Genomic DNA, 13,198 nt, shown 5'->3' with positions numbered 1-13,198 from the left:
TTTGTTTGTGGGGTGTGTGCCTTCAAATAATTTCTGACTTGGTGGTTGAAAAGCAAATCTATTGCAAGGTTTACTTGGCAATATTTGTTCAAAGAAGGTTTGCCTTTGCCTCCCCCTGAAGCTGAGAGTGTGTGACTTGCCCAAGGGCACTCAGTGGGTTTAAATGGCTGGGCAGGGATTCAAACGCTGGTCGCCCAGAGTCCTTACCCACCACACAGACCACTACACTGCACAAACATTCTGGGTGTTTGAAATTCACATCTGTTATTTTTCTCCCCAGAAAAAAATATTCTCTCCTAAACTGTTTTAAATACTGTAGATTGTTTTGTAATTCAGACCCATAACTTCACAGGGATGTCTGTGATACTTAACTTAAATTGAGGCAAGAGGGATTTTACAAAGTTTCCTGTTTGTTTCCTGAGACTTAAGAGTTACTTGTTGCATTAAACTGCCTACCAGTAGTATAAATAATATAGTACCTTGTTTAAAATCTTTAGTGTACTGTAAAGCAGTTTAGGCAACTCATTCTCCAATTTGAAACAAAATACAGTAGCTGGGTCTCAAATATGTTGCTATTTTGAGTTATCTTTTTTCCAACTGCAAGAAAAGCACATTTATCCATATTGCCAACCCACAGGCTTGCTCCAGATATAACATTTGTTAGCATATTAAATTGTATTTTTCTTGGAGGGAAATGTTGAATATATTTATGAACCATACTCTCTGCTTATCAGTTGTCCAGGAGGATATATAATAAATATGACCTTAAAAACTTATGTTTTCAAATAACTCAAGAAACAACCATAAACAAAACACCTCAGTACTGTAATTAAAAAGAATAGCTAGCAAGATAAAGCATTAAGCAGCATTAACACCCTACAAAATAATATTTACTTCCCATAAAAACAGAGCTAATTTCCCTTGGAGGCAAACTCCATATTGAGATACTGCTACCCAAATGACCCTGTGCATCATATCCCCTCCACCTTATGTAAACATATTGCTATGTTCTTAAGAATAAAACTGAATGCACACTGTAGAAATAATCCAGTTTGACATCACTTTAACGACCATGACTGAATGCTATGGAATTCTGGGAATTGTAGTTTTTTGGGACATTTGCCCTTCTCCCTCAAAGCACTCTGGTGCTACAACAAACTACAATTCCCAGAATTCCATAGCACTCAGCCATGGTGGTTAAAGTGGTGTCAAACTGGATAATTTCTGTAGTGCGGATGCAGCCTAAAACACGTTGCCATCTTTGACCTCTTAGCTTCTGATTCCCTAGATACTAGTATATGGTACTATCCTTTACAGTTTTTACACCTCTGAGAAGACATTGGTCCAAAATATACTGCAGAAATAATCCAGTCTGAGACTGTTTTAACTGCCCTGGCTCAGTGCTAAGGAATCCTGGGAATTGTGGTTTATTGTAGCACCAGAACTCTCTGACAGAGAAGGCTACATGTCTCAGGAAACTTTCAGTTCCCAGGATTCCCTAGTACCGAGCCAGGACTATCAAAGAGGTCGCAAACTGGATTATTTCTGCAGTATGCTTTGGACCATCATCTCCCAATGTCATCACATGAGACAGAATGAAGACTTTAAGTATCAAACATATATGGGAAAAGGCTCCCAAGTAAAATAAATGTGACTTATTTTAAAATAATTGTGTGCTAGTGTCAGAATATTTGGCCACTTTGTTCTGCACACCTGAAATCAAATAAGTCAAGGCATAGTGTTATCAGAGTGAAAACTGGGGATAGCTCTTTTACCTTTAGTGGTTAAAGAAATAGGAGAATTTCAGACAGGCTGAATCAGCACTGCAGAAATAATCCAGTTTGACCCACTGCCATGGTTCAGTGCAGTGGGATTCTGGGGAGTGTAGTTTGTTGAGCTCTGCTCTGGTGCCTCAACAAACTACACTCCCCAGAATTCCACCACACTGAACCATGGCAGTTAAAGCGGGGTCAAACAGATTATTTCTGCCGTGGGGATCCAGCCATACTGAGATTGCTTTTTGCCTGGTTTCAGGACTAGAAATACCTGCTGTAATTCCCTTTTCTACACAGTCATTAAAGATACAAAAGGCCTCTGGAGTTTTCTCTCTCATACCTATTATTCTGAGCTTTGCCCTCTGGTCAAAGGTAAAAGGAAGGCCACTACTGACTATTCACAATCCCCCGTGGGAGGCGTTTTGGCAAAGAAGAAATACTTTAAAATGAACAGTTAATCCATACCTCAATATTTATTTAGACAATATTAATATCAGATTACCAGGAAGAGTATTACAAAGCAAACCATCTACCTTCTTCGTCCAGCTGAACAGGCTTAGAGCACCTCTTCATCCAATTTACTATCTAATTAGCAGATGTTTGTTAATTTCCCCCCAAAATAGTTGCCCCTTTTTAAAATTACACTTATGCATAGGGCAGAGGACAACTCTAGGTTACACTTAACAACCCTTTATACTCAAAAAGGATGTGGCTACCTATTCCAAGGCAAAGCGCAGAACAAACTGTGCAAACAAGTTACTCTAAAGCAGTGGTTTCCAACCTTCCTAATGCCGCAACCCTTTAATACAGTTCCTCATGTTGTGGTGACCCAAACCCAGGAAATTATTTTCATTGCTACTTCATAACTGTAATTAAATAGGTGTTTTCCAATGGTCTTAGGCGATCCCCATGAAATGGTCATTCGACCTCCAAAGGGGTCTCGACCCACAGGTTGGGAACCGCTGCTCTAAAGCAACTAGCAACCTTCTTCTCTCTGCTGTTTCTGTTTCCCAACATTAGAAAGACTTGGGATGAACAAATGGCAAGGTGCAAGCCCCAGATACAATATAGTTTAGTATCTACTCAGCTTTATAATGGCAGACAGGAGACTTGCCACACATGGTTTCGGCCTGAGAAATAACAACATAAACAAGTGCAGGCACAGCAACCTGAGTTGGTTTCAGACGACAAATAAATGTAGATATATTCATCTATTTTCTGCTCCCCCATCTTCTGGTTAGACCAACTATTCAGGTTCAACTAGAGTGTTACTGGAAGGTTAATGCATTTTCCAATTTCCATGAAAGGAGGGCAGCGCATGTGCACACGTTACTTGGAAAGGATAATCCTTAAGTGTTTAACCCTTCTTCCTAATTCATCTCCTTGAAAGTACAGGTGCGTGTGTGATAAATATTACTGTTGACTGTCCCCTGTATCAACTCTCCTGGGATCAATTCTACACAAAAGATCTTATTTATAGTTGGGGTGGGAGTATGAGAAACTTTGGCAGGAAAAGGGTGAAGCACAGCATGGCATAGCGGTTTGAGTGTTGGACTGTGACTCTGGAGACCAGGGTTCAATCCCTGCTTGGACATGAAAGTCACATGCTTTTGGCCTTGGCCATGAAACCCACTGGGGAATCGTGGCAAGTCACATGCTCTCAGCCTCAGGGGTAGACCATGGCAAACCTTTTCTGAACAAATCTTATCAAAAAAACCTCATCACAGGGTTGCCATAAGTTGGAAACAACTTGAAGACACAACAACAACAACAACAACAACAACAACAACAACCACATCTCAATCAGGAGACCAGATCTTCAGTGTTTTGTTAAGCCTATAACATGGATGAAACACCCAGAATAGGATTTTAGCTATGTTGCTAGAAACAGCCATGCTGATACTTACTGTGTACAACAGAAGCTGGAAATGGCATTATTGTATCTACAGATAGTCTGAAATTGGTCCAGACAGTTGGAAAGTTCCTATTTTCATATATGAACCTGCCAGAGTCTTATGATCTTTGTGGAAAGGCTTTCTCTCAGTTCTGCAAACATCACAGAACTGTCTGGTGAGGATACAAGGGAGGGAGAAAGGGGACTTCTTGGGGTACATCTACACTGTAGAAATAATGCAGTTTGACACCAGTGCTGCTCCTCCGTCCTGTGGAATCCTGTGATTTGGAGTTTTACAAGGATTTTAGCTGTCTCTGCCAAAGAGTGCTGGTGCCTCAACAAACTACAATCCCCAAAATTCTAGAGCATTGAGCCATGGCAGTTAAAGTAGTGTCAAACTGGATTTTTTCTCTGGTGTAGATGCGCCCTTGGTGGCTGATTCCAAGCTGTGGCATTCCCTTCCATGGGAGGCTAGGGATGATGCCACACTGAGTCGAACATGATTGGAAAGCACACAATAACACAGCCATTCCATTTTCACTGTCAAGCAGCACTCCCCTTACTAAGGGGATGTTCCCATTAGGTGAAACCCCGCGTTCTGAATCGAATCCAAGGAGTGGCATTCCTATTAGGATCCGATTTAAACCTAGAACGGTTCTAGAGCAACCCGCAATCGTCCCCACTACAAATCGAATTGTAGAGCGGTTTAAAATTTTGAATCGATTTTTCGTCATTTAACGCGCGTTAAAAAACACGAAGGGTCTGACCTTCGTTTTTCCCTTGATTCGAGTTAGGAACCGGAGCATTTAAATAGGAACGACAGCCTTTGAAATCGGGTTAGATGGATGGGAGGAGCCGAGTGCGATGGGGCTGGCCTTGGGGGAGTTGCCCTTTCTGTCCCCATCCGTCATGGCTGTCGCCATTTTTGCTTCCCTCACCCCTTTGTCCGCTGTGGTCTTTCAATAAGAGATAAGGATTATTTTTATTTTTTATTTTAATGGTTTACAGGCGCTTAATCTCTTCAGCGCTTTAAGCGCCTGAAGTCCCGGCTGCTCAAGCGCCTGCATCTGCCGGTGGATTGCAACCTCCCCTCTGTGTGGGGAGAGCCCATTTCTAACGGAGGAGAGGCAGGAAGGGAAGGCTCCTCTCGAAGAGGCATTCCCTGCCCGCTTGGGCTCTGATCTCGCCCAGACAGGGAAGGGAAGGCTCCTCGCGAGGAGGCATCTGATCTCGCCCAGGCAAGGAAGGGCTCTGATCAATGGGGGGGGGGGGGATAGAGCCTTTCTCCCTCCCTTTCTCAAATGGAATCTGCCTTCTCCTCCAACCCTGGAAAGAGAATCTTTGGGAAGAGTGCTCCCTCCCTGCTTTTCCAGCAGCCTCCTTCATTGATCTCTGGGCTGTCATGCAAAACCTATCTGGAAAGAGCTTGAGTTTCCTAAATTCGCTTTGCCAGAAGCCTCCCCCATTGATCTCTGTGCTCTCTGAAGGGATTCTCCCTGGCTGTCTTGGGAGACATGAAGAGGGGATGCTGTCATGGAAAACCTATCCCATAGTTCCTCTGGAAAGAGCTTGGGTTTCTTAAATTCGCTTTGCCAGAAGCCTCCCCCATTGATCTCTGGGCTCTCTGAAGGGATTCTCCCTGGCTGTCTTTTGGGAGACATGAAGAGGGGATGCTGTCATGGAAAACCTATCCCATAGTTCCTCTGGAAAGAGCTTGGGTTTCTTAAATTCGCTTTGCCAGAAGCCTCCCCCATTGATCTCTGGGCTCTCTGAAGGGATTCTCCCTGGCTGTCTTTTGGGAGACATGAAGAGGGGATGCTGTCATGCAAAACCTATCCCATAGTTCCTCTGGAAAGAGCTTGAGTTTCCTAAATTCGCTTTCCTAAATTCGCTAAATTCACAAACAGTCAATGAAATGGAAATGATGCCAAAAGATAAATCGCTTCCAAATATTCCGGATTAACGTTACGTCGTTCTGACATACTATTGATTGACAGCTCCAAATAAGGTATGGAGGAGAAGAATCGCTTTATTTAAACACCGATTTCATGCCAAGTAGGAACGCTTGCAGGTAAAAACTTCGATTTAAAAAACCAGATGGGAACGAAGAATAAAAGCGATTCGGAACGCGGGATAAGACCAGGGTTATTTTGAATTGGATCTATTAAAAACGTTATATTTTAAATCGTTTCAAATCTTAAGTGGGAACATCCCCTAAATGTGGGAGGGGGCATTTTCTGATCTAGGGAAGCACCCCTTTCTTTCTGTCCCCAGCTGAAAAACTCTCATTTTTCAATAAAGCCAAAGCCATCCATCCCGAAAGGAAAGGGTCCAGAGCGCATACTGAATGCTTTCCTTGCATAGGATATTGCAAGCCAACAAAGCATTTTAACAAAGATAAGCGCAACAGAAAAATATGCATGAGTACATAACAAAATATGGTATCTGTGATATATATTGACAGCCAGTGTGGTGAACTGGTTTGAGTGCTGGACTATGACCCTGGAGATCAGAGTTTGATTCCCAGCTCAGCCATGAAACCTTAGGCAAGTCACACTCTCTCAGCCTCAAGGGAAGGAAGGCAATGGCCAACCTCCTCTGAACAAAACTTGCCAAGAAAACTCCATGATAGCTTCCCCTCAGGGTTGCCATAACTCAGAAATGACTTAAAGGCACACATCAACAACAAATATATATTGAGAGCCAGTATGGTGTACTGATGTGGAGACCAGAGTTTGATTCCCTGCTCAGCCATGAAAGCCATTGGGTGACCTTGGGCAAGTTATACTATCTCAGCCTCAGGGGAAGGAAGGCAACGGCCAACCAACTCTGAACAAACCTTGCCAAGAAAACCCCAGGATAGGGTCGCCATAAGTCAGAAACAATATGAAATCATGCAACGAAACATTTAGCTTTCTCGGTTAGAGAGCACTGGTGCCACCACAAACTACAAATCCCAAGATCCAAAAGGCTGCATCCACACTGCAGAAACAATCCAATTTGATCCCACTTTTAACTACCATGGCTCCATGATATGAAAACTGGAAGTTGGAATTTGTTGAAACATTTAGCCTTCTCTGTCAAAGAGCTCTGGTGGTGCCACCACAAACTAGAAATACCAGAATTCCACAGCATGGAGCCTGGGCAGTTCAAAAGGCTGCGTCCACACTGCAGAAACCGTACATCTTGATACCATTCCATGCTATGGGATCTTGGAAATTGGGAGTTGGGTGAGACATTTAGCCTTCTTTCTCAGACAGCTCTGGTAGTGCCACCACAAACTACAAATCCCAGAATAACCTAGCATGGAGCCATGGCAGAATGCATCCATGCTGCAGAAATCATGCAGTCTGACGCCACATTCAATGCCCTGTCTCCATGCTATGGAATCCTGGAAACTGGAGGTTTGTGAGACAATTGGCCTTCTCTATCAGAGAGCTCTGGTGCCACAACAAACTACAAATCCCAGGATTCCCTAGCACTGAGCCAGGGGTGTTAAAAAGGCAGAAATAAAAAGGCAGACACCTGGCAAGATGGCCAGGTGTCCCAACTGCAAAGGAGGAACACAAGGCACCAATGGGGTCCCTAGGGCAGTGGTCCCCCAAACGATGCCCTTTAAGAGATTTTGGGCTTCACTGCAGAAATAACCCAGTTTGAAACTGCTTTAATTGCCATGGCTCCATGCCGTAGAATCCTGGAAATGGGAGTTTGGGGAGACTTTCCTCCTTCTCTGTCAGCGAGCTCTGGAGGTGCCACCAGAAACTACAAATCCCAGGATTCCACAGCACAGAGCCAGGAGAGTTCAGAAGGCTGCGTCCACACTGAAAAGGAAAAAAAATCCAGTTTGAAACAGTTTAGGCAAATGGAAGCTTAACTCAGGTGCCTTGGGGGGTTCCCCCTCTCGCCATTCCATGCTCTGGGGAGCCCTTCCTCCTTAAGAGCTTTCTTGTGCCATGGCTCCATGCAATGGCAAGCTCCAGCCTTGGCTCCTCTTCGGGAGGCCACTCACCGAAAGGCCAGCAGCCGCTCCCCAACCAAGGCGGCCAGGATCCCCAGCAAGGCCAGCGCCAGCAGCTTCCCCATGGCTCAGCAGCAGCAGCAGCAGCAGCAAGAGGACAAAGCCTGGCTCCCAGCAGCTGAGCAGAAAGTTGCTTGAGACAGACTAGGGGCAGGGCCTTTCCCCTCCCGCCAAACCCTGCCCTGGGAAGAAGAGGCAGCAGCAGCAGCAGCAGCAGCCCCAAAGAGGAGGAAGGGGAGGAGGAGGGAACCCTGAGTCCTCCAGCCCCACCTTTGCGCTCCTCTCAGAGGAGGAAGGCGCGCGCAGCCGCTGTGGTTGCGCGCCAAAACCCAAGGCATCCCTATCCTTATGCTCTCCTCATGCCCAGCCATTTCCAGAGCCATGCTGAGGGTCCCTCTGTTACAGTGTGGCATCCCTAGGGTTGGTGCCACCATCATACAGGAGCCTTAGGAATGCTTTGTCTTTTCCTTTTTTTCTGTTGGCACTAATGTTACTCCCAATTCACTTTTCCCACGTTACCCCGGAATGCCATGCTAAATAGTTGTGACATCCAACAGTTAGCAAAATTAAAATGACACCTTCAAGTGACAATAGCATACGCACTGCCTACCATAAATGTATTTACAAATACAGGTAGAGTTAAGACCTACCTCTTTGCAGAGGCTTTTAAGGAATTGTTTGAAGGTCTGGCTGGGAAGTTGTACCATTTCCGGGGGGAAACAAACATTTGACACAGTTTTTAAACATACAGTTTTTATCTTTTTGAAATGTGTTTTATTTTATTTATTTTTAAATAACTTTCTTTATTAATATTGAAGTGCCCCGGCTCCGTGCTGTGGAATCCTGGGATTTGGCGTTTGTGGTGGCACCGCCAGAGCTCTGACGGAGAAGGCGAAACTGTTTTCAGGATGCTGTGGCACGGAGCCGTGGCAATTAAAGCAGTTTCAAAGTGGGTGAAATCATCCATTATTGATTGAGTAAGATGAATGATTAAATTAATGGAAGAACTCATCTCATTATAAATATCACATTATAAATTATGTATATAATTACATGTATCTCATCATATATGTCTCATTATAAAAAAGATTAGATCTTTTTAATGTAAAATTCTTGTTTGAAGATAAATGCCCAAATGTCACTCTCAAAGTCGCTAATGGGGCAGCTAGGATCAGAACCCTTTATGTATAAAAGGGCATTTAGAGGTAGATATAATAACCCCTTCAACTCTTGTCTCATTGAGGGGAATTGTATCTCTTGACTATATGTGTGAATTTGGGGTCTATGGGCTCTAATAAATTAAGACTGACTGACTGGTTTTAATTCTGCAGTGTAGATACCCCCATAGGTTTAAAGAACATACACATAGATACATTGCATATTTTTCCAGTTGAGAATTAATATGCTGTGGCATATCTAACTAGAGTTGAATAAGAACAGGTTGTGCATCCCTTATATAAAAATCAAAAAACAAAATTTTTTGCATGTTGATTCAATGCCATAAATTCAATGTTTCAATGTATACAAACTTTGTTTCATGCACAAAATCATCTTAAAATGTTGTATAAAATTACCTTTTGACGATGCGGATAAGATGGATATGAAACAGAAGAATTTAATGTTTGGAGTTAAATCATGTTAACACATCCTGTATTTTGTTTGTTAGGGTTCCCATATTTCATATCTCAAGGTAGCATGTTCTTGAGAGATCAATGACCTTTTGGGTCAGGTTCCCATGAGAAAAGGAGTGTGTCCCAAGGCATGTACACATCCAGATCATGGGTTAGTCATATCTAAATAGGTGTATGAATCCCTCCTTCCTTCCCCTATGTCATTTGCATTTCTTCTTGCAACTTGAGACAATGGGCAAGTATGATCCTGTCCTTTGCCTCACTCAGATAAAAGAAGAGATTTGGACTTTCAGTGAGACATCTTACACATAACAATACAGGCATATCTGAGTTAACCAACCTCTGATATAGAAGCTCCTTGATACAAAGTTTAGGTCACCCAGTTCCTATTAACCCTCATCCTCTGTCTAGCTGGAATTTTTTTAGCAGCATCAGCATTGGAAAGATGGTGAGGGAGGGTTAGAGAAACACACACTTTTGGTGTTTGGTTTCAGCAGCATGTCTGTAGCAAACAATGCGATCAAGTTTGAGCTGAGAAAGAATGGGATTCTGCTCTAGTCAATCCCTACTGTGGTTGTGTATAACTCTCTGTAACAGGCAAGGTAAACAGCTGCTTCCTTCAGAATTCCTTACTGAGGATTCCTGAAAAACAAAACAAGAAGGGCATAACAGATAAGCCTGTCCCAGCAGCAACTCTCAGCATGTTAAAAAGGGATAGAGCTGTACGTTTGGGCACGAAAAGGGAAATAATAAGAAAAGTGAAGGCTGGTGAAAGAAAAAGTCATCCCCGAATATATTTTGGAAGAAGCCTTCAAGTGGTCTCTAGAAGTCTCAAAATGTTCTAGCTTTTACATTAGGTTTACCTGACCTGGTTGTTTCTATTTTGCATGTGCATATTGTTAGTTTTGAATAAAACGTTTTCTGAAACATATTGAAATGTTCTTGGATTTTTTTGTGATGTATGAACTTATTTCTGTTCTTTCCATGTTATTTCTGCCTCTGACATCAAACTATCTGTTAAAAGGTAATGCCTAGGAACACATCTACTTTGTTAAAAGAGGTATACCAGTATTCCCATTTCACAAGGTTCTGTATCAGTGTAGCCAAATCTGTACTATCTATTCCACACATAAAATGGGAGTACGTATTGGCAAGGCCAGGAAGGCTCTGGGTAGAAACTCGAGTAAGACCTTACAATTTTGGGGTGGGAATGAACCCCAAATATCACATAAAAGCCTGTGCATTCTCCATGGCACATTGCATACAGTGTATATCTACTATATATACTCATGTATAAATCTATAAATTTTAGTCCAAAAATCAGCCAAAAAAAATCTGGGCCAATTTATCCACAGACCAATATAAGTAATGTACTTTAACTCCTATCAAAAAAGGAACCATCCCCTTCTCTGAGTAGAGTGGCGAAAGGCGAGAGCTTAGTCCATCCCGAGAGAACATGAAAAAAAGCACCAACCCCTTCTACTCTCTCCTCCATTGCAACAAAAAGCCGGTCTTTTTGAATGCTTGGGTGGGAAAATGGTGGCAATAACTCTTTGGCACTTTCCCTCAAAGCAACGCCAAGATAGTAGAGGGAATTGGTGCTTCTTTTAGGTTCTTTCAGAGTGGACTAAGTACTTTGGCATTGTTTTCCTTTGTGTCATCATTTACATCCTTTGTTGCGTTTTCCTAAGTTTTTCTCTTCACTTATCCACTGGTCACATCAAAATCCATAATTTTAGCCCGGAAAGTTCCCCTTGAATTACATATGAGGTCGACTTATACGTGAGTATATATGGTAGATACTGATGAAATTAACAGGAGACATTCAGGAGCAAGGGTAATGGTCTCAAAACCCGATTATTGACTCAAAATTTAAACAGGAGGAAATTGTCTTCCTATAATACTGTGCTTTTCCATTCAAATGCAGAGAGAAAACAGGAAATATGAATGATGAGCTAACTCGTTTTTTTCTTTCTCCTTTAAGTGATTAAAAAAGCACATGTGTACACAAACACAGACATATATAAAAACAGTTAACTAACTGAAAATAAATGTGCTTTCAGTGCCCATTGCATCAAGATATAAACTGCATAAAAGGCTGCAATCTTAAACAAATTTATTTGTGAGTAGCCTGCGCTTAACACAACAAGACTTACTGTTGAATTACCTATGCACAGAATATACTGTACCGTACATGTCTATATGGTAACAGGAAAAATCCAACAAGAAATTCTCTAGTGTAACGAATGGGGAAGTAGTAGATGCTTTCTTTCAGCTTGCTGAGCCATTAAACTTGGGAAGAAAAATACATTATTTTCTAAAGAAAATATTATTTTTGTCCATTACATGGTTGGTTATTATTGACTGAATGGGAGCTTAACTTGAGTAATTCTTGAATCCAGGAATCTACTATTGTTTGCTTGCTATTATTTTAAGTGATGTTTTAAACTATTAACTGTTTAATTGTATTTTAAGGGGGAGTGGGATTGTGGGATATGGAATGTATTTTTATTGGAATGTATATTTTAATGTTGTAAGCCACCCAGAGGGGTGGGATAAAAATAAATTATTATTGTTATTATTATTGTTGTTATTAGTAAATATAATTTTAAATAGTTTTTTTTTTCTGGACATGTGTATAATGGCAAGATTAGCCTCTCCTGTCCCAGTTCCTAGAGCTCAGTAATTCTCAAACTTTGATCTTCCAGGTCTTTTGGACTTCCTCTCCCAGAAGCACCTGGCAGTTTGGCCAATGGTCAAGAGGTTGTGAGCTGAGATTCACAACACCCGGTAGACCAGTGTTTGAGAACCAGTGCAAAGCTCACGCCATTTGTAGCATTTGCAGTTGGCTAGAAAGACTGTCTTGAAGAGGAGAAGGAGTTGGGGGTGGTCTTTGTACATGATCCAGCTGCACAAGCCTTCATCTAGCAACTCAATGCATTCTTCTCACTAAAGGTTAACTACTGCAATTTTCAAATAGTATGGTATACATTTTCTTTTCAAATGGACAAAATGTGTGTTATCCTTGTATGCTATTGTTTGTATTATTCCTCAAGGTTAACATTTACTGTGATGCTCCTGAAGAAGGAAGCAAATGGTCAAAAACTGTGCCAAATTAAACAGGAATTGTGTGTGGAATATCTGACAAAACCTAGATCTAGTCCTCTTAATAATAAAGACATAGTTTGACACCCATGAATGCTGTTAATCTCTCTTTCAGATTCAGATTTAGCAATCCTTATGCCTTTTGCAATCTATTGCAATGTTTGCAATTTCAACATTTATTTATTTATGGGATTTGTATCCTGCCTTTCTCCCAAAATGGGATTCAAGGCGGTTGTGTATGCCTTGCATGAGGGTAGACCTTGAAGTCTCCTTTGAAGGTTTCTGTCTTGCAAGGAATGAGTCATTAGGGACACACTATTTAGTTTTTTATGATCAGCAATGTTTTTCAAGAGAGTTTAAGAAACAAAACTGTTTTATCTTATGTCAGGAGTGGGAATTGGGTTGACCAGATATTGATAGATTTAACTCTCTTGTGGTCTGTGCTAGCCAAGGCTGTTTAAATAAACAGGAGTCTCATTAAACCATGCAGGGGTTTCTTTGACTTGAGAGCCCCTGTGAAATAGACATTAGGACTAGGGTGCCTGAGACGTCATTCTCACTACCTTTTAAACCAGATCGCAATTCGGTTTGAACTAGTTCAAACAACCCTGGTTCCCTCTTAAATCAATTTGCTGAAGTGATTTGGTGGGGGTGGCCATGCACCAGACCCATTTAACCCACGTCTTTTTGACGCCGATTTTTTCCACGTCTTTTTCACCAAATTGATTGAATGCAAGTGTGAACCACAAGCAGCTCAGAATTGATTCACATTTAC

General features: G+C 41.9%; 1 protein-coding gene across 1 annotated transcript in view; it reads right to left on the bottom strand.

Moving 5' to 3' along the window:
* LOC149309878 (serum paraoxonase/arylesterase 2-like) overlaps positions 1 to 7,856 on the bottom strand; it is a 34,479-nt gene extending 26,623 nt beyond the window's left edge. The window contains exon 1 of the mRNA XM_089533198.1: positions 7,679 to 7,856. Within this exon, the coding sequence (XP_089389324.1) occupies positions 7,679 to 7,752 (74 nt within the window). The 5' untranslated portion in view covers positions 7,753 to 7,856. The remainder of the gene's footprint in view (positions 1 to 7,678) is intronic.
* Positions 7,857 to 13,198: the final 5,342 nt, after the last annotated feature.

This window comes from Sceloporus occidentalis, unplaced genomic scaffold (assembly GCF_023333645.1).
Source record: "Sceloporus occidentalis isolate IW3139 unplaced genomic scaffold, rSceOcc1.0.p SCAF_7, whole genome shotgun sequence".
NCBI classification, from domain to species: domain Eukaryota; kingdom Metazoa; phylum Chordata; class Lepidosauria; order Squamata; family Phrynosomatidae; genus Sceloporus; species Sceloporus occidentalis.
This window is presented reverse-complemented; position numbering and strand designations above follow the sequence as displayed.